The 22,314-nt window shown below is 39.6% G+C and overlaps 1 protein-coding gene across 1 annotated transcript in view; it reads left to right on the plus strand.

The window, feature by feature from the left end:
* The first annotated feature begins 19,650 nt into the window (after window positions 1-19,650).
* Window positions 19,651-22,314, plus strand: part of LOC147677681 (SLAM family member 5-like) — a 98,573-nt gene continuing 95,909 nt past the window's right edge. Inside the window, exon 1 of the mRNA XM_086946485.1 lies at window positions 19,651-19,765. Within this exon, the coding sequence (XP_086802611.1) occupies window positions 19,651-19,765 (115 nt within the window). The remainder of the gene's footprint in view (window positions 19,766-22,314) is intronic.

A 22,314-nucleotide genomic window follows, 5' to 3' on the forward strand; every position in this document is an offset into this window, starting at 1 on the left:
GCGTACTTTTCGCGTAATGGAACTTTGCGATGCGAAGCTGATTGGCTCTCCGGTGTCTGTCAACATTCTAAACAGTCCGGAGCGGCCGCCATCTTGTCTCTCGGTAGGATCGAGAGACAAGAGGAGGCCAAAACAAAGGGGGAAATTACCATAAGGGGGCCTAGTAGATCCTCGTTGACCCCCTAGGTTTTATGTGGAGGTTTTAAAAGGGCCCAGCAGGGCAAAAAAAAAAAATTTTTTTTTTTTTTGCGTGGGGAGCGCCCAGTCCGCGAACCGGAAAGCGCTCTGGGCAGCGTACTATAAGGAAAAAAGAATGATAGACTTTTCAAATACTGTATGTTAATTGTTTGTTGTTTTTGTTGATTATTTTTTATTTTCTTTATTTTTTAAGCATTTGTTTTTTATTGTGATTGTGTTTCATAATTTATTAAACTGTCAGAAATTTCATAATTCTCATTGAATATACTTTGTAGTCTTTGAGAGTGTAAAATGTCCTCATTTTTAAGGAGGTTATCTACTGCTTGCACACATTGCAGTAGTTCCTGGTCCCTACTTTCATCCATAAATTCATTTTCATTTTGATCAATGATTTCTTGGCTGCTCTCTTGCAGGTCAATTTTCTGTTCGCCTTCCATTTTGCCTGAAATTTGGATAAAAAAAATATATATTAGTAGAGATAGGGCACTGTTGGGATTAATTTTAGATAGGCAGTTTTTATCAGTGAATTTATCTTTTGGCAGTGTATAGTATCAGAGTGGAAGTAGGAATATAAAAAAGTGTCTGTGATTTAACCAAGAGAAACCTAACTCCATCCATAACTATAACAGAGAAGTCTATCTAAATCTATAACTACTACAGAGGGATAGTATATAACTATCAGAAAAAGTTTACCATATTAACTTATAGTGCACAATATACTCAGTTTTAAAAATATCAACTTACCTTTACAAACAAGTTGAAGAGTTTAGTGATAATTCAATTGTAATGTACAACAAGAAGTAGCAGTCAAAATGGCTGTGTTTCCTTCTCTTTCTTTATATATATTCAGGTATATAACCAATCAAATGTCAGGTAATAAAAGTAGAAAATGAAAGTAACATTTTCATTGGTTGTCAATTCCAACACTTTAGATGTGTTTTGTGAAGTAATTTACCTCACGGTATTTAGAGAGGTCTACAGGCTTAATGGCTAAATGGAATTTCAATCAAATTTGTGAAAATGAAAGGGATTGTTATGTAGTATGAGCTAATGTATATTTGGTGAGAGTGTCTCCAGTCGTTTTTCTGTGAATTACTTTCCCACCTTTTTTATTGGACCGCTTCCCGGTATGCGTCCCGGTCCGCGAACCAGCAGCGTAACGGGAGTCCACCATTTTGTGTTTCGGTCGAATCAAGATACAAGATGGAGGGCAAATAATGTTCAGAATGGGTAGAAGGGGGCACGGTAGATGTATCTTGACCCCCTAGGTTTTCTGAGAGTGGCTGAGGAGGCCCATATGTGCGGGAAAAAAACATTTTTTTTTGAAATTTTGCGCGGTTAGCTTCCAGTTCGCGTACCGGGTAGCGCTCCGGGGAGCGTAGTTTGTTGAAAATTAGAGAAAAAAGTTAGAGAAAAATAATAATTGTGAGTGATCAGATGTAGGGTAGCTCTGAGAAGAGCTTTTGGGTTTATGGTACATTTTGGTACTTATAAGTAGGTACCAATGCACAGTCTTAAATTCAAAATGAAAATTCTGTTGCCCTCATCTGAGAAGTGAACTCCATCTCCTCTGTAGATATCTTGCATGTAGTAACGCAAGTTATTGTTGTACATGGAGCCCATTCCATGGTCTCTCATGTAAGCTGAAACAGATTTGTTTACATGCTTCCTCGACTTCTCAATTTGTGGACAAAATTGGTTGGACCACCTCCATTTCTGTCTTTGGCATATATTGGAATATACCAAGGCAGTTTGAGGAAAAAGTGCCATTAATTGCTCAAAGGTGTCCTTTAAAAGCATTTCCAGACCTACCCCAGTCAAAGTGCCCAAATCATTACCTCCACAGTGCACAATTAACAGGTCAGGTTTTGGCAAATGCATAAAGGTTTTATGTCTGGCCGTTGTTTAAGAGTGAAGTGGACATGTTTTACTTCAATGGTAGGCCTTCACATGTATTATCTCCTCTGTATTCTTCAACAAGCATAAATTTGATATGCAACCCTGAGTAGGCCTCACCTTAAACAAACTTTTGGAGAGGCCACACCTTATCGTCATCCTGAATCAATCATTTAATCTATCATATTTAACTTCTATTAGTTCTACTGCTTCATTTGTTTAATCCTTACTTTCCTGCGTTTGCTACTTCCCTCATTCCTTTCTCTATTACTTAATTATTCTACTCCTTCCACTATTTTTCTCAGTCCCTCTCTTCTCATACTTCTTCACTCTTGTTCACTCACTCTGTCTCTATTAATGTTACTGTTTCTGATTGATCTCAAAAAAATTTTTAAAACAAGAACAGTAAGTATAAGGGAAGGAAACAGACAGTTGTGTTACAAGAAAGACAGCTATAGGGAGTAAACAAAAGATACTGTTACTCGCAATCCACTGCTGATGATGTCATTGACCATGTCAGGAATGATGTAATATGTGACATGATCAGCAGTGGATTGCGGGTAACAGTATCTTTTGTTTACTCCCTATAGCTGTCTTTCTTTTAACATAACTGTCTGTTTCCTTCCCTTATACTTACTGTTCTTTTTTTTTAAAAAAATGTTTTGATTCGCTCCCGGTTCGCTTACCGGAGTGCGAACCGGGAAGCGAACTAAAAGAAATAGAGGTTGGCAGAGTTCCAAAAATTCTACCATTTTTTTATAATGGGGAGGTAGTTCTGAAAAGAACTTTTTTTTTGTTTTTGTTGTTTTTAATTTTTATTTTTATTTTTCAAAACAATTTTTTTATTTTTTTTGTATTTTCTGAACATTTTGATATTTTTTTGTTTTTTTGGGGGGAGGGGGGAAACAAAAACGATTCATTGAAAAGGGCTCAACAGGAGCAACAAAAAAAAGAAGAATTTATTGTTTGGGGCGTTTCGGGCAAACATGATTATCAATTGCTTTGATAATTAGAGTAATGCTACTTTCTCTGTAGCAAATGAGTTGATTACAGCGCACGCACACTTGCTTCACTTCCCCAAACTTCATTTGTATGTTTGGGACCATCTCCCTCGCCTCTGGTCCCGTCACTTCTTGTACAACCGATCTTCTGGCCATCTCAGGGGGATTTTGTTGCTCATCACGTAGCTGGGCAGCACTATAGTTGTTTGGATGCCACCTACTCATATGCCGATGCATAGTGTAGTTGCCGAAACTGTATTTTTTATCAGTCCCCCTGGACAGTCTTTCTTTACATATACGGCAAAACACGTAGCGTGCATTTACTTTTTTTTGGCCCTCAGGAAATTAAAAAAATTGCCAAATGTAGTTCTCCTTCCGATTATACCTCCTGGGCTCCTCTGGCAAAAACAGTGTCTCTTCCTGCTCTTCCTCCTCTTCCTGTTCTTCCTCTTCTTGTTGTATAATTACTTCAGCAGGTGGTCCTCTATTCCTTGGATCTGGTGGAGGTGGTGGGTTAGAACCAGCTGAAGCTACTAATGAAGCCATATCTCAATGTTAATAAAGGGTCTTTCTCTCACCAAGATGAAAGTCAGAGTGAGGAAAGAAGGAGGGGTTTTCATCATTTGGGAAAAGCAAAAGTTCTAAACCAATGAAAAGTGTTAATTTCAGATCACATGACCTAGTATTACATCATTAGGAAACCAAAAGTGAAATGAACCAATGAAAAGTGTTATTACCGAGTCACATGACCTGCTGTGTTTACGTTTCGCGCTTTGCGCCGCTTTCCGGTCCGCTTCCGGGTCCGCTAACTTGGCGTGTCAAATGACGTATTACGCGACAACGCAAAACGTCATGCTAACGTAACAGTTACGCGAACGGAACGTTTACCGGTTCGCGGACCGAGTCGCGGCTCCAAATTGAGCTAACGGGAAGCTAACCGGTTCGCGGACTGGGAGCGAAACAAAAATTTTTTTTTTAAAAAATTGTATAAAAAACATGTCAAATATATTTTAAGATTTAAAGAAGAATACATTTTACAGCTACAGATATTAGCTTTTAAAAAACCAATGAAAATTCACTGAAAAAACCATAGGTTATAGACCATATATAGTTAGGAATTAGCATTTACAAAACCTTGAAAATTCAATGAAAAAACCATGGGTTATAGAACATATATAGTTAGGGATTAGCATTTACAAAACTTTATTTTACTCACACAAAACAAATAAAATTCCATATATAGTTAGTTGCACTAACTATATATCGCGCACCCGCAATCCACTGCTGATCATGTCACATATTACATCATTCATGACATGGTCAGTGACATCACTGATGACATCACTGATGACATCTCAAATGACATCACTGATGACATCACTGATGACAACATCCAGTGACTGTATGTTTCTGTAAAGTTAAAATATGTCTTACATATTGAAGAATGAGTGGATGTATAAGTGTCTGGATGAAGGATTTAGTAGGTGCATGACTGACTGTATGAGTGAGTGATTAAATGTGTCTCACTGAGTGCATGGGTTAGTGACTAAACTGTCTTAATTTGTGCATCATTATGTCTGTTGTTCTGTAAACTGTTGCATGTGTTGATAAGTAGCTATATGAGTAACTATATGGGTTATTGATTGGTTGCCCAAGTATTTGTATGGGAGACTGAGTGTGTGTGTGGGTGGCTGGGAGGTGTATGACTCTGTGCATAGATGTGTGAGCAGTTGATTCACTAGATGTATGGGTTCAAAAGTGCATGTGGAAACAGCTGTATGGGCGGTTGACTGTGTGCATGAGTCTATTGGTGAGTGAATGGATATCTTACTGCTACATGTCAAAGAAAGTACATGCCCACCAGATCTCTCCGGTCGGAAAATCTTGGCCTGGCAATTGTACCTCCCATTAAGAAAGTCAGAATAGGTGGACGTTCTTTTAAATATCTCGCCCCCACATTATGGAACTCCCTTCCCGTTGATCTCCGCCACACTCCCAATCTGTTTGCCTTCAGAAAGGCCTTGAAAACCTGGCTTTTTCATTAGTAACTCTGCTTTGTTTCTGCTGTCCTTCTCCTTTTTTCAGTAATGGGTCAGAAAGCGCCGGGACACTCCTTGGAGTAGCCGTGCGCTATATAAGTCACCCATTAACATTAACATTAACATTAACAAAACACAGTACATGTGAGAGTTGACATATATAAATAACTGTGCATAAGAGCCAGTGAATGTGTGAGTGGCTGTATGGATCATTGTGAACTTGTATCAGGGATTGTATAAGAGAGTAAATGTGTGTTAGTATATGTTTGAATAAGTAAGGTGTGTATAACTGTATAGTTGAGGAAATGGAGGTGTGATTGATTGTTTGCATGACTGACTAGGTGTGTGAGTAACTCCATGGATGAGTGACAGTCTGTGAGTGTCTGTTTACACTGATTGTATCTAAGGTTATATTAGAGTCTGAAGAGGTTCATCGTATTATCACATGAATGATGTCATCAGTGATGTGATCAGTAATGTCAAATGAGATGTCATCAGTGATGTCATTTGAGATGTCATCAGTGATGCCATCAGTGATGTCATTTGAGATGTCATCAGTGATGTCATTAGTGATGTCATTTGAGATGTCATCAGTGATGTCATCAGTGATGTCACTGGCCATGTCATGAATGATGTAATATGTGACATGATCAGCAGTGGATTGCGGGTGCGCGATATATAGTTAGTGCAACTAACTATATATGGAATTTCATTAGTTTTGTGTGAGTAAAATAAGGTTTTGTAAATGCTAATCCCTAACTATATATGTTCTATAACCCATGGTTTTTTCATTATATATATATATATATATATATATATATATATATATATATATATATATATATATATATATATATATATATATATATATATATATATATATATATATATATATTCACTGAAAAAACCATAGGTTATAGACCATATATAGTTAGGAATTCGCATTTACAAAACCTTATTTTACTCACACAAAACTATTGAAATTCCATATATAGTTAGTTGCACTAACTATATATCGCGCACCCGCAATCCACTGCTGATGATGTCACATATTACATCATTCATGACATGGTCAGTGACATCACTGATGACATCACTGATGACATCTCAAATGACATCACTGATGACATCTCAAATGACATCACTGATGACATCTCAAATGACATCACTGATGACATCACTGATGACATCTCATTTGACATTACTGATCACATCACTGATGATATCATTCATGTGATAATACGATGAACCTCTTCAGACTCTAATATAACCTTAGATACAATCAGTGTAAACAGACACTCACAGACTGTCACTCATCCATGGAGTTACTCACACACCTAGTCAGTCATGCAAAGAATCAATCACACCTCCATTTCCTCAACTATACAGTTATACAAACTTTACTTATTCAAACATATACTAACACATATTTACTCTCTTATACAATCCCTGATACAAGTTCACAATGATCCATACAGCCACTAACACATTCACTGGCTCTTATGCAAAGTTATTTATATATGTCAACTCTCACATGTACTGTGTTTTACATATGTACTTACTTTGACATGTAGCACTGAGATATCCATTCACTCACCAATACACTCATGCACACAGTCAACCGCCCATACAGCTGTTTCCACATGCACTTTTGAAACCATACATCTAGTGAATCAACTGCTCACACATCTATGCACAGAGTCATACACCTCCCAGCCACCCACACACACACTCAGTCTCCCATACAAATACTTGGGCAACCAATCAATAACCCATATAGTTACTCATATAGCTACTTATCAACACATGCAACAGTTTACAGAACAACAGACATAATGATGCACAAATTAAGACAGTTTAGTCACTAACCCATGCACTCAGTGAGACACATTTAATCACTCACTCATACAGTCAGTCATGCACCTACTAAATCCTTCATCCAGACACTTATACATCCACTCATTCTTCAATATGTAAGACATATTTTAACTTTACAGAAACATACAGTCACTGGATGTTGTCATCAGTGATGTCATCAGTGATGTCATTTGAGATGTCATCAGTGATGTCATCAGTGATGTCACTGACCATGTCATGAATGATGTAATATGTGACATCATCAGCAGTGGATTGCGGGTGCGCGATATATAGTTAGTGCAACTAACTATATATGGAATTTCAATAGTTTTGTGTGAGTAAAATAAGGTTTTGTAAATGCGAATTCCTAACTATATATGGTCTATAACCTATGGTTTTTTCAGTGAATTTTCAAGGTTTTGTAAATGCTAATTCCTAACTATATATGGTCTATAACCTATGGTTTTTTCAGTGAATTTTCAAGGTTTTGTAAATGCTAATTCCTAACTATATATGGTCTATAGCCTATGTTTTTTTCAGTGAATATATATATATATACATACATATATAAACATATATCATCTGTATATCTATATAAATACAAACATAAATGCATGCATACATATACTTATATGCAGACAGATGCATGTTATTTACATGAAAGTTGAAAAAACACTAATAAAAGCAAAGCTAAAAAGCCACCTCATTACAAACAGAATGGCTTTAACTTAAACGAGGGCGAGATCTATTGCATTTTCAATGCTTGTTTACTTTGGTTCCATCAAGAAGGCATTCAGATGTGTCACACATTTGCCATAAATTCTGAATGTTAGCACTCTAGTTGCACATTAGATCACTGTAGTAAAGCTACTGCTCACCAGGGACGTCTGCTGCTGGTATTCAAAGTGCATGTTTCAGTCTGCATGTCAGAATTTTTTTAATGAAATAGAAGAGGATTTGAGAAGTCACTCAAAATGATCCCTAATTTTTCTTTCTGAAGCACTAATAATACTTTCTATGGCAAAATTAACCCCCTCATGTTGTTCCTTTTTAAATTGAGTGTTTTCAGACTTACCACTTCATTCCAATCAAGATGGCTTCTGGTGTGCCATACTTTTGTCATAAGTAAGACTGTTAGCGCTCTAGTTGTTCTTTAGAACACTCTGGGACATTCTGTCATTGGGCTATACTTGGGGTACATCTGGGTGATATTTGGGCTACATTTAGGCTCTTTTGTCTCTGGTGGCCATCTTGGGAGACTGTATGTCAGAATTTCTTAATGAAATTGAAGAGGGTTTGAGAAGTCACTCAAAATGTGCCCTAATTTTTCTTTCTGCAGCACTAATCATAATTCATATGGCAAAATATACCCCCTCATTTTGTTCCTTTTTAAATTAAATGTTTTAAGAGTTACCACTTTATTCCAATCAAGATGGCTTCAGGTGTGCCATACCTTTGTAATAAGTAGGACTGTTAGCGCTCTAGTTGTTCTTAGGAACACTCTGGGACATTCTGTCATTGGGCTATACTTGGGCTACATCTGGGTGATATTTGGGCTACATTTGGGCTCTTTTGTCTCTGGTGGCCATTTTGGGAGACTGCATGTCAGAATTTTTTAATGAAATAGAAGAGGATTTGAAAAGTCACTCAAAATGTGCCCTAATTTTTCTTTCTGCAGCACTAATAATACCTTCTATTGCATAATATACCCCCTCATTTTGTTCCTTTTTAAATTAAATGTTTTAAGAGTTACCACTTTATTCCCATCACGATGGCTCCAGGTGTGCTATACCTTTGTAATAAGTAGGACTGTTAGCGCTCTAGTTGTTCTTTAGAACACTCTGGGACATTCTGTCATTGGGCTATACTTGGGCTACATCTGGGTGATATTTGGGCTACATTTGGGCTCTTTTGTCTCTGGTGGCCATTTTGGGAGACTGCATGTCAGAATGTTTTAATGAAATAGAAAAGGATTTGAGAAGTCACTCAAAATGTGCCCTAATTTTTCATTCAGCAGCACTAATCATACTTTCTATGGCAAAATATACCCCCTCATGTTGTTTCTTTTTAAATTAAATGTTTTAAGAGTTACCACTTTATTCCAATCAAGATGGCTTCAGGTGTGCCATACCTTTGTAATAAGTAGGACTGTTAGCGCTCTAGTTGTTCTTTAGAACACTCTGGGACATTCTGTCATTGGGCTATACTTGGGCTACATCTGGGTGATATTTGGGCTACATTTGGGCTCTTTTGTCTCTGGTGGCCATTTTGGGAGACTGCATGTCAGAATGTTTTAATGAAATAGAAAAGGATTTGAGAAGTCACTCAAAATGTGCCCTAATTTTTCATTCTGCAGCACTAATCATACTTTCTATGGCAAAATATACCCCCTCATGTTATTTCTTTTTAAATTAAATGTTTTAAGAGTTACCACTTTATTCCAATCAAGATGGCTTCAGGTGTGCCATACCTTTGTAATAAGTAGGACTGTTAGCGCTCTAGTTGTTCTTTAGAACACTCTAGGAGGCTGCAGTAGAACACAAAGGAATCAACTGACAGTCTCTGTCCTTGTTGGATGTACATGTTTTACTGAGAATGTCAGACTTCATTTTCACATGACTGAGAAAGATAATGTGAATTTACAGAAAATATGCTTTCAGTTTAGCTTATAGATCCCCTTCCAAACCACTGTGGGAAAATCATGAGATATTAGTTTTCTTTCAAACAATATTCATGATATCACAGCAGAAGGTTTTTTCACATGGTAAAATCACCTTAGAACCCACCACAATTCCTAAAACGAGTATGGTACCATCAACAAATGATTTATAATGTAACTAAAGTCCTAAAACCCTCTATTAACTACAATGCTTTTTAATGAGGTGCTATAATGTATATTGGTCCCAAGATGGCTGCCAACACTTCTTGGATGAAGTGCTGACAGCCAATCAGATCAGATGTGTGGTTAGGCTCCGTCCAGATATATATCTTTTTTTGAACCTAAATTACTCAAAATCCACTGGAGCACATATATTGAGACCTAGCAAAGGCACATCGGGCTAACAGTCCCTACAATTTTGCCAAGTTTCGTGCAAATCCATTCAGCCGTTCGAGCTAAAAGTGAGGCCAACCGCCCTATGGAAATTAACATGGGAAAAATGCGTTTTGGGACCCCCCTTTTTTTCTCGGCCCCCCCTTGATGAAACCCCCCCAAATTGTCAGGGGCTGCTCAGAAACAAAATGTTCCATTTTCCTGAAAATTTCAGCCAATTCCGTCCACAAACGCCAAAGTTATTAGACATAGAATTTTCAAAAATCCCATAGAGAAAAAATCCTAACTATATATACCTACTGGCGACCGCCAGTAGGTAATATATATATATATATATATATATATATATATATATATATATATATATATATATATATATATATATATATATATATATATATATATATATATATATATATATATATATATATATATATATATATATATATATATATATATATATATATATATATATACATTTTAAAATCAGCAGCAGAAACTGATCACCAGACCATAAGGCAGGCCCATAAACAGCCCTAGAAATGACCACACACTGAGCTGTCAGACCAGCCCATCGAGCATTGCCTACAGACCAGTTCGAGCATGTTCCTAGCCTCCTTTTTCAGTAGTACAAGCAATAGGTAAGAGTTTCAAGTCTGGTCAAGTGTCTCTTGGGTCCCCTGAGAGGCAGCATTTGGTATCATGGTGACTTGAAAGCAGCTTGAAGTTGTCTGTGGAAATATGGCGGACACATAACTTGCCATCAGGAGACCTCCACGTTTTAGTGGAGGTCTCCATATTGTAAGGTATTTTAGATCATTTTAAAAAGTTTATAAATCATAACAAATTCATGAAAATATTTTTGTCTTTAATAATAATGCAATTTAATTTCATATATTTATTTTAAATGCTGAACAAAATAGGAAAAACTAGAAGCACTATTAACTTAATTTTGAATTAAATCTTTAATAAATATAAAAAAATTACATTAAGTAAAACTTATTTTTTTAAAGTTAAATTTAAAAAATATATTCCCACCTAAGTAATATCATTACTTTTTTATTGTGCATTTTATAATTATTAAAAGTGAACAATAGGATTAATTAAAAGAAATGAAATTATTTTTTAATAAAATAATGTTACATTAATGTGTAAATTCAAATTGGGTTGTCATAATATTTAATATGCTATATTTATAGGTATTTATTCAACATTAAAATATATTTATTTATATTTGCAACTATTTTAAATGATTTCATTTGATTAAAATTATTTCCTATGGAGGTTAATTTTAAGTTCTTCTTTCTATCATTTTGTATGGGAGGGTGCTGAAGTACCAGTAGTTGACCATGTGTGTGTTGCTGGACTTACTGCTGTTTCGTTTTGGCAGTAGTAACTTACACTTCTAAACTTGGGCTTCACCCCCTTTTCAGGGAGTGGAAACGTGTACGTCTACACTTTTGAGTATCTTTACATTCGGATTTTATGAATAGCGCGAAGTAGTAAAGCTGCTCAAAAGTGTAAAAGTAAAATTAAAAATTTAAATTATTCGCAAGCGTAAAGTACCTTTATTAAAAGCCCCATACATCTCTCAATCCAGGAATCTGGCTACCAAGAAAAACACCTGATCTAAACAGGAAATCCTCATGGAATTTTAGAAAATTTGGAGGGAGACTAAGAAGGGGGAAATGCAATATTTGAGGGAAACAATGCTACTGTCAGTGGACTAAAAATACTGAAATGGAGAAGCATGAAGATATGACCAGAGAAGAGAGAAGGCTCAGATAAATGAATAAATACCTATTTGTAAAGTGCAAACATATCACGCCTTAAGGTTTCAAGGTGTGTGGGTCATTGGGAGATTAAAGGCCAGATGTAGGTAAGTAACATTTACCGAATCTTAATTACCGAAAATTACCGAATTTTACCGATTCGGTAATTAAGATTCGTTAAATGTGAGGGGTTGGTATGTAGGGAATCCAGATGTTCCCTTTTACCGAATCGGTAAAATTCGGTATTTACCGATTCGGTAAATACCGAATCGGTAAAGCCTATTGATTCCTATGGGCTTCAAAGCCCATAGAAATCAATAGGCTTTACCGATTCGGTATTTACCGAATCGGTAAATACCGAATTTCACAAGGGTGCAGGGGGTGTCACTTTGACACCCCCTGGCACCCCCTAAACAGGATTGGGTGCCATGTGGCAGGCATACAAGCCCTAGGGGCAGGTCTGCCTGTCATATGGCACAGGTGTGCATGCACACATGTGCATGCACACCAGAATCGGTATTTTACCATCAAATAGTATTTGATGGTAAAATACCGATTCTGTAATGCTTGTGGGACTCAGAAGAGTCCCACCTACATATCAATTTTACCGAATCGGAAAAAATACTGATTCGGTATTTTACAGAATCGGCAAATTTACCGATCGGTAAATTTACCGATTCTGTAAAATACAGGGCCCTACATCTCAAATTGCATTTACCGGTCGGTAACGGCCGATTTCGGCCGTTACCGACCGGTAAATGCCTACCTACATCTGGCCCTAGGTGAGCTATTTCCCAGAGTCACATAATGCTGAGCTGAGCTGGCACTGGGGCCGGGGATCGAACTCCGAGTCACACTTCTAAGTCAGCTGCTCTGGCATCTGCGCCAGGGATGGACTGGCTATAGCGGGCACCGGGCGTTTACGCGGTGGACCGCCAGGGTGGGGCAGGTTTTGGACCCCTGGCAGCCTTTTTTGTTACTGGGGTCCGTTTTTTCACCATAGGTGCAATATCGGCCTCTGTAACAAAGTGGTGCTTTCCACTAGTCTAGCACTCCACCAACACCACCCCACCTCCCCAGGGCCGGCCGAGCTGTTTGCCAAGGCCGGTTTCGGTTCCCACTCCGGCTCTGCTCTGCACCACACCTCTGAAAAATTGAGTTTAGGCTTGTCTTGTCAGTTTTACACCTTTATACCCAATCAAAAGCAAGGATTCATTAAACGGAACACTCTCGGGTCCTATCTTAGCTTCCGATTATGCAAAAGTTTGTGAACCTGGCTCTGTCGCACTGTTTCCTGGGTCTAGAGGCGGTAATTGTGGGCCCTTGAGGTGCAGTGAAAAGTTAGTGCTGAGAATATCTTCCTGTAAGTTAAAATGCTCAGTATTGAGACTTGCTTTAAACCCCTGCCGGACTATAGGATTGCCTGAAGTGAATTAGATAAATATCAGCAAACACTGTTGTGAGGTTCTCCTTCTGCACTAGATGTTAGTGCTGTTGCACGCATGTGGAGCAAAATATCTAGGGGCAGATTTACAAGGCCCTTGCACCACTTTTGCGTCACTCTTCCCATGTTAAAAATTACGCTAAAGTGGCACAAGGGCCTTCTAAATAAGCCCCCTAATCTTTTATTTTTAGATTTTAGTTAATGTTTCTTTTTTGATCGGTCCCATTACATTGGCTTTTCCAATGCATGTTTATGTGGACCTGATACTGTTATGGGTGCTGTTCAACTTGTGTGTACTATTCAACCTGAATGCATTACGCTTCATTTAGTTTTACTCTTTAAACCAACGTCGAGTTTGTGTTGTCCTTGAGCAAAGAGAATTTGAAGAGGTGGTGGAGTGCAGAGAGGATTGGTTTATGGCGCCCCCTCCTCAGTACAGATAAAACGTTCATGGAGAGGCAGGAGCGAGATGGAAAGGGTGTAGGAAGAGAGTTAAGAAAGGCTATAATTCTTAGCCCTGCTGGGAAATTTATTGGTAAACAAAGGTTTCTCCATGTAGGTAGGCTTCTGAGTGCATCAGATAGACACAATATCAATAGCTTAGGAAACATCTAAGTTCACCTAATATTTTCCTGTCAGTTATGTTATTTGTCACATTGATGGTGACATTTTATTTTTAGGAAGATTGTTAAAATAAAACCTAAACTGTTACATAAAGAGGAAAATCATAGCAGTAATATTGTTGGTGATTGGAGTTACGAGCATTGAAATGGCATCATCCATATTTAATTACATAGTGAAAACTCAGCAGTCATACATATTTCGTAGTATTCACTTCTTTTCTAAAAAAGTTACATTAAGGATTGGGATGTATAAAGGAACCACACAAGCAGGGCCTGACTGGAAACCAAAACCGGCCCTGGCAAAGTGCTCGTCTGGCCCCACCTTGGGGGTGCCGCCGAGCTCTTTGCCGGGGCCGGTTTTCGGCCGATTTTGTTGCAGGGCCGATTTTGCAGCTAAGCTACAAAAACGGCCAGGGCCGGACTGGGAAGCAAAACCGACCCCGGCAAAGTGCCCGGCCGGACCCCCTCCCCACTCAAGGGGAGGGGGGCGGGGGGTGGAGTTGGTCATCGAGCTTTTTGACATGGCCGGTTTTCGGCCGATTTTGTTACATTGCCGATTTTGCAGCGTGGCGCACCGGGGGATTGCCCAGTGCCCGCTATGGCCAGTCCAGCCATGAAAACGGCCCTGGGACAAAAACGCCTCCAGGGGCCCAAAACCGTCCCCCACCTGTGCGGCGCACCGGGGGATTGCCCGGTGCCCGCTACGGCCAGTCTCGCCCTGCAGGCAAGCCATTACACGCTGGCGTTACAACGCAGTCTTGACAATGACAAGTCTTTTTTCAACGCACAACCACTTTTCCTTAGGGGAAAGCACTGGACTTTGGAGAGGTATCAATTTTAATTGTAACTCCAGTCTGCACAATTCTATGGAAAGCGTTGGACTTGGAAGTCCAACGCCGATTCCCCTATGCAAGTAGTTGTAAAGACTTGTATGGTAAAGGAATGTGGTAAAGACAGGTCGTTGTACAGATCATGTTGTTAAGGTAGTGCGTGGTTTAGACTTCATGGTTCATGGTGTTTCCCTAAGGGTTGTAATAAATAGTATAATGTATCTAATGTCAAAAATATAATATTCCTTATCGGGCACCACCTGGAGATGGGGACTGTACAGCAGCCAGACAGCCACCTACTCGCTTCTGACCAAATAACAGCCCCTCTGGCTCTTGTTCTTCTACCTTTGAAGAGATATCAGCTCTTTTCTAAGTGATAAACTGTGAGGAACCTAGCAATCCACTGTTGAAAAGAGGGGGGTGCAGGGTTTAGCATGCTGTTGTGATATTTCTCTATGCAACAATTACAGCTACAAAGATTGGATACACTATAAGTCTATTGTTCGAGCTGTGAGCGTCCACCCCTAGTAAAACCTGCAGAGGCGTGATGCTGACCTGAGTATTTAAAATCCTTTTTTTGAAAATTTGAATATTTGATTCCAGAAGTCGCCTAATTTCACACAGGAAAAAAATGGTGCACAATATCTGCATCTCCATCTCCACGGTGCGGACAGTTGGAGTCCATTTTTTGACTCCAGCTATGCAAACTTTTTTTTTTTGGGGGGGTGGTATAATATAGATTATTTAAAGTCTTATCATACTGGATTTTCAATCTAGCTCTCGACAGCACCTCATTGGTGAAAGCAGACATACATCGGCGCAAGACCAAGTCTGCGGCCACATTTCCCATGTTGGGTAGTCCACATATTCAAATTGGTTACTATTAGCAACTTATATAATGCCCAGATTTAAATTCTGCAGGCAGCGCACAGAGACGCCACGATCGATATTTTAGCCAATGATTTTGATTCCTTATTCAATTTTAGAATGGAATCTCTAATATGTAAATATTTAAAGAAGCTCTGCTGTGCTACTTTTCTAATTACTATTGTAATGTTACTGTAGTAATTAGAAAATTAGTTATGCCTGGCTGGCTGTCACTCTCCGACTTTCATTTAAGTGGAATTCGCCCAGCCTGGTACTTTTCAGCGGAATATGCACTAGTTTGCGTGTTGCAACCTTTGCAGATATGCTGGGCTAAGCCAGGGTTTACCTTCCTCCAGCCCTGCCGATCTTCAGCCCCTCCTGGTCACACCCATTATGAGGCTCTGCAAGTGTCACCTTTTTAAGGTAGCCACAGGCTCGGTCGGTTTCAGCCCTGTAGTGCCAGGAGCTACCTGTCAATGTCTCAGGGCTCAAGCCGAGGGAGGAGAGCAGATCTGGATTTCACCATCTGACCTGGTGTCATCAGAATGAAATGAAATTAAATGAATTCGTACTTGTATAGCGCACTTATACCCTGAGGCGTCTTGGCACTGTATGCATACCGCTGTGGAACTCTTCCTGGCTTTTTCATGTGAAATGCCCACTCCTGGGCACCCCCAAGGTGAAGCCAGGCATCCCAGCACTGTTGGGGCCATTGTGGAGATTAAGCAAGCTATTGCCCAGAGTTGCAGAGTGGGACCCATGATTAGAATAGGCACCGAGGCGAGAATTATCAGGTCAGAGGAATTGAGCCCAACACCCGCCGAGGCGAGAATTGAACCCGCGTCCCGGGCCAGACCTCTGCATCAGGGTCTGCCGCTCTAACCATTGAGCCACACTTCTCCACGATAAGCACTGATGAGTCTTTGATGTCAGCTCACACCCAGTAAACAGATTCCCTGCATATGTGTTACCTGTGCATGCACAGTCTGTCTGTTTACAGGAGAATCTACTTTCACTTTCTCCTATGTCTGGGGAACTGGAGATCCAGAACACAGGCTATGCCTCCTTTCATGGGTAGGTTTGCCCTCCTTACCTGGCAGCCTAACCCCAAGGCTCCAGCTTTTTCCATGTGCTCTGCTGTCTCCTGCACCGGTGTGCCATAGTGGAGTTTGGCGATTCACTGAAACTTTGAGCCAGATCCCTGACTCTGGCTCAGCTCGAAGTCTTCTTGGACCTGATCAAAACAATTGCAGACAACCATGACCACATTGTGCATTTTGTGCACAATGTGAAGCAAAAGCAAACTCAAATTAAGCCGAGCTGCCCAGCTCCCAATGTGTGTGATCTGAGACAAATGTTTTATTTTTCTTTATATTCAAGTATGATAACACCTTCAAATACGTGAGTTCAAGACACGTGCTGTTCAAAACCCTTGTGCTTCCATTAACAGAATTCAATGTCCCTCCATCTATAGTAGGAATCTAGGTCACATTTAGGGTATAAATGACAAATTACATGTTAAATGTCAATGGCGTTACAGAGGGATGGGCGAAATATACCCACGTTAATTTTTAACTCTCACTTTTAATAACTACATTTAATTGTGGCGATAATACACTTTTTTAATTTTTGAAAAGTGAAAAAATACTTTATCATGTTTTTCTTATGATGTTTGTACATAATTCACATGACAAATATTTTCAGTGATGGAATAATGCACAGACTTTTATAGTGTTACAGCTGGATTCTCGTTCAGATTTTTACCTTACCAATCCTCAGAATCCACGGTCGACTAGATCTTTATTGTCTGCTAAGAAGTGTAAAGGGAAGATTTCCAAATACATAACTCAAAACAATTTTGTAAATGACCAAATCAATCCAAACTGTAAATGACCATTGACAACAAAATAAAATTTAGGAGATTTATTACAAAGCCGAAAGTAACTGAATATACAAGCACCTCAGCAAGAGGTTTACAAAATAGACGGGCACTAATACAAACATAATCCTACGCAAGAGCCTCAGACGACTCAAAATAAAGATCAGAGTAAGCTCTAAAAGCATCAGGCAAACTATTACAGTCCCCACTTGAGATCTTGACTGCATTTACACAAAAGGAAAAAAAAAGAAATGGTTAGGCTGTCCCTACTCTAGCTCTAAGGTGTCATCCTTACTTAGCATCCCTCCCAGGCAAGAGAAATGTTTTCAGCAGTGAAGACTTCCTAAGAAGTACACTCACTTTTCATAGGTAAGTAGCCTAAGCTACAGAGCTTGTTCTAAGATGCTCCTTCCTGCTTCCCCTTCCTCGGACCCTGTTATTCTGCTTTCATCTCTGATCTGCCCGCCCCAAGACTGACTTCCACCCTCGGGGTGCTGTCCCTAATACAAAATCCCCAAAACAGTAAATACGCCCAAAACACACCCCTTCAGGTAGGTACAGCCTCTTGGAATTTTCCAGTAAGACTCCATCTTCGTTCAAAAACCGTTGCTGTGTCCTTGGGTCCCAGGCACCTTTCTCCGCCAAATGTAGCATCTCTGCATTCCAGTCTACTCCCTTCGTTCTCACTCCTACCAACCTAACTCCTAAACAATGGATTATTCTACCTAACAAGCTCCATGTCCTTGCACCTGCAACAGAAACGTATGAGAAACAACCTTGCACACTCTCTAAGTTACAATTCAAAATTCGACTGCAAACAGGAGCCTTTCCCTAGGAATAAAATACAATTCAGCCTACAACGTTTAACTAAGCTAAGAAAATACAGTTAGGCCTCTGCTGGCGTTTTCATGTCTCAGGCCTTTGTACAATTTAAACACATTTCTAAAGTACATTATAACGTTAGATTAAAAATCATGTTAATGCATGACATTTCACTCATGAAAGCGAGACTACACATGCAGCTTTTAACATGGTACACGTTTAAACCTAATGCAACATCTTATACATGAAGTATTCATTTCTACATTTACTTAAGGCACTTTTCCCGTGTTAACACTACATTAGTTCCCAAACGACACGAATATTCCTAAACAGGCTAACATAAGTTGATTAATTTCTAAATTCTAATAATCGCACGTTAATACAGTCCTCTAAATATGCTGGCACTGACTATCTGTGGTTATAATGCACCCCTACAAGTTTTCAAAATAACATGGTGCTCTATCAGTCGCCAATCTAGTTTCTTGGTTCTGTGTCTCCTTGTTAATTTGTTGGCTTGTGCACTTTTAAACCTCAGTCCTTTGTGTGCACAGCCCCTGCCATAAGCTCAGCAGGCCTGGTTTTGGTACAGGGAATGGTCTAATGACGCACTTTATTTCTCATGAACCAGGGATACACAAAGCATACTCTAATCCATCACAAGGGCTTAAGTGGTGTTATAAGAACTCTCAGCTGAGCACACAGGGAGATGGTGCTGTACATTCCAAAAGTAAGTTACTTATTTATTTAATTTTCCCTCGTCATCGTCCATCGAAATCACTACACTGTTCTTACCTGCACGGGCTGCGCCTGAGAGTAACTATCATTTTATGTGAAAGTGTAAAGGAGATACACACAAAAGTTAAAATATTGACAACTGAAAAGGAAATGCTGTGTTCACAGGCGAGGAGAGTGGGTGCATATGTGACAGTGAATGTGAGTGAGTTAGGTATGGGGGGTTGAGTGAGAATAACCGTGAATGACTGAGAATGAGTGCGGTAACTTCAGTGGAGTGAGTGTGAATAAGCGTGAGTGAGAGTGAGTGTGTGTGAGGGTGATTTGGGCTAGCTTACTTTGCTTACTGGCTGTCAGTGCATGTATTACACCTCACCATTTTCAAATATCACCAGCTGCCACTGCCCCTGTCTTCCTCAAGAAAAAAAAGTGATACAAAAATAATTCTGACTTTTGAAGTGCTTTTCCTGACAGAGCAGTCGATATGGATAACACTGTGGCATCGAGAAAGAGGTGTGGTCAATGCAGTTATTTATGTTACAGGAAGGAATTGTGTGATTCGCTAATGGAAGAGGAGGTCCAACACACAGAGCTGTTTTTCATAAAGGGCTGATTGTTTATCACATACGTTTCAACTCATGGATTTCACATTGTTTTGGCTGCTTTCCTCTGGGACTCTGCCTCGGAAAGGATGTGATAAGGTGAAGGAAAGGCAGCGGGGACAACTGACAGCATGCAAGCTGGGACAAAACGGTAGGAGGATATTTATACATTCTTATATTTATAAATTTTTAAATAAAGAACATTTTCCGGTGCACTTTAAAATGAAAACGTTATTCTTTGAGGATGTTGGTAACCACAGAAGCTGCTACATTGTTTGAATTTTCATCCTTTAGTTAGTCTTGAATGTAATTCCTGGCGGTTGTTGAAGGAGTTGAACACTTGTAGAAGGAGGGTATTTTTAGCTGTTTTCTGAATGACAATGAGTTGGTTTTGTCTTTCATGAACTGAGAACAGGATTTCCAGCAGTGGGTGGTTGCTAAACCTCTAGTGAGTCTGCTGGAGTGCGTTCATTTTCTTTTTAATGTGAGTGATAAACATTTTTATGTATTTTCCTTTTAAAAGTACTGTTTTTAAGTAGTGCTCATACCACATTGCAGCCTCCTCTAAAATGCTGCAATTGGTAGGGAAGAAGAAAGAGCTAACAAACAGGAAGAAGGTGGGTCAAAATTGCTCTCTGGAGACACTGAAAAAGACTTTCAAGTTGAGATGTGGCTAGTGCTACTAGCTTAGGAGCACGGAGAACCATTTTCGAATTCTAGCCCTGGTTTAACACCCTGTTAATCTGGGCAAATTACTTAATATCTCAGTGCGTAAAAAATGTTACGTCATCTTGTTTTGTTGTAAAACCCTCTAATGCACGTGTGTCAGGCTTGAGCTATTAAAAGAGCTGCAAGCACTGATGGTCTATGGAATTGGTGAGTTTTACAACCTTTTTAAATCCCAGGGGTGCTCCTTCTCAGCATGGGGGTAGAGGAAGTGAGTTTCAAAGCTTGGACCAATGAGTGGGGGTGACCACATTTTGCTGGAAGTTTGGCTAGGGTGCGGTTGAAGAATTACTGCAGGTCCTGGTTGACTAAAAGTGGACTAAAAGTGGAGGAGAACTTTTCTGTGGTAGTCTAGGGCAGTCCTGGCTATGATTTACACACAGTGATGTGGTCAGAGTGTCCCACACCAGAGATCGGGTAGGCTTTGTATCTCCTACAACAACTGAATGGGAACTTCCGCAAAGTGGTATTGCAGTGGTCCAGAATTGAAATTACTATTGTGAAACTCAAGACGATCACATTCTCACTTATAGACCACCCATGCACACCTTGCTCCAATCCACAGAATCCTCTCTCAAACTAATGAAACTGATCAAGTTTGTGAAGTTAGCAAACCAGACCGAATGCCTGATCTGTGGGCAGATTATTCCTCATTGTCTTGCATCAAAGATACTTCATAAATCTTGCTCCAGAGATTGCACATTTTAGGACAGGTTTATCAAGAGTTGATGCTGCCACACTGTCCGGCACAGTGACAGAAAGTGGAACAAAGTATTGAAAGTGTATTTGCTTTCGGGAGAAAACACTTTTGTCCTGGCATCCTGGCAGGATGTACGACGTTACAACGCGTACTTTTACAACCCGTGCCGTTACTACGCAACTTGCGTTGGGGTGTGCTGGATAGTAAATATTTTAATTTACTATTCCAACTCCAGTCCCCGTGGATAGTAGGGAAGAAGTTGGATAGTAAATTAAACTATTTACTATCCTGGAGCGCCCCCCAGCGCAAGTCGTTGTAACGACTTGCGTTGTAAAAGTTGCGTGGTAACAGTACTGCATTGTAAAACCTTCGTTGTAAAGGTTGTTCCCCATCCTGGCACTACACCACTTTGCGTCAAAGGGGCATGAAAGGGCCATTCGAGCGTAAGGAAAGAGCTACGTAATAAAATGTTTGAACTAGGCTTTGCATCAAAAACTGGTCTTGAGGCAGGCCCAGATTATTTTCATTTCTCTAAACATTTCGCTGCACTATACAGCGCATATCCAATGTGTCAAAATCTTACAAAATGTGTCAAAGTACTGCATTGTGCTCTTGAAGGGCATGCTTTTAGCACAAAACGTGTTCAAGAGCATGCACACACCTTTGCACCAAGGTGCAAGGGAAGAAAGCAGGAGAAGAGAGCACCAGCTGGCCATATTTAGTAAATATGGCTCTGCTCTGCTTTCTCTCCCTTGCGCAACACAATGCAGTGTAGCAACTTTTTTTTGTTGCCCTGCATTGTGCTAAAAGTTATTAAATCTGCTCCCTTGTGTACATGAGCCTTCCTTCACGATTAGTATTGCAACATATGAAGCTTACAATTGCCATTCCCAATTTATAGAAACACAGAATAGACCCACTGCGGTACCTGACAACAATGCTTGCTCAAATGTTCCATTTCATAGCAAAATTCTGGAAAGGAACATAGCCAAATAACATCAGGAAAACAGGGAGTGCCAAATTTAACCTTCAGTCATGGAGAATTGTTCTAATATCCTTGAGCGAGACCACATTGCAGCACTATGATTTTCATCTTCTTTGGGGTCTATGGTACATAGGCCAATAAGTACTGCTTGTACGACAGAGAGCAGACCGTCATATCAGACACAACCTAAGATTGGATCCAGTCTTTCCTCCAAGATGTCTTCGATTGGATCACTCCTTTTCTCCAAACTGCCATCAACTGCATCATAACTCATAACTTTCCTCCAAAA

Source organism: Lissotriton vulgaris, chromosome 12, assembly GCF_964263255.1.
Source record: "Lissotriton vulgaris chromosome 12, aLisVul1.2, whole genome shotgun sequence".
In the NCBI taxonomy this organism is placed as follows: Eukaryota; Metazoa; Chordata; class Amphibia; order Caudata; family Salamandridae; genus Lissotriton; species Lissotriton vulgaris.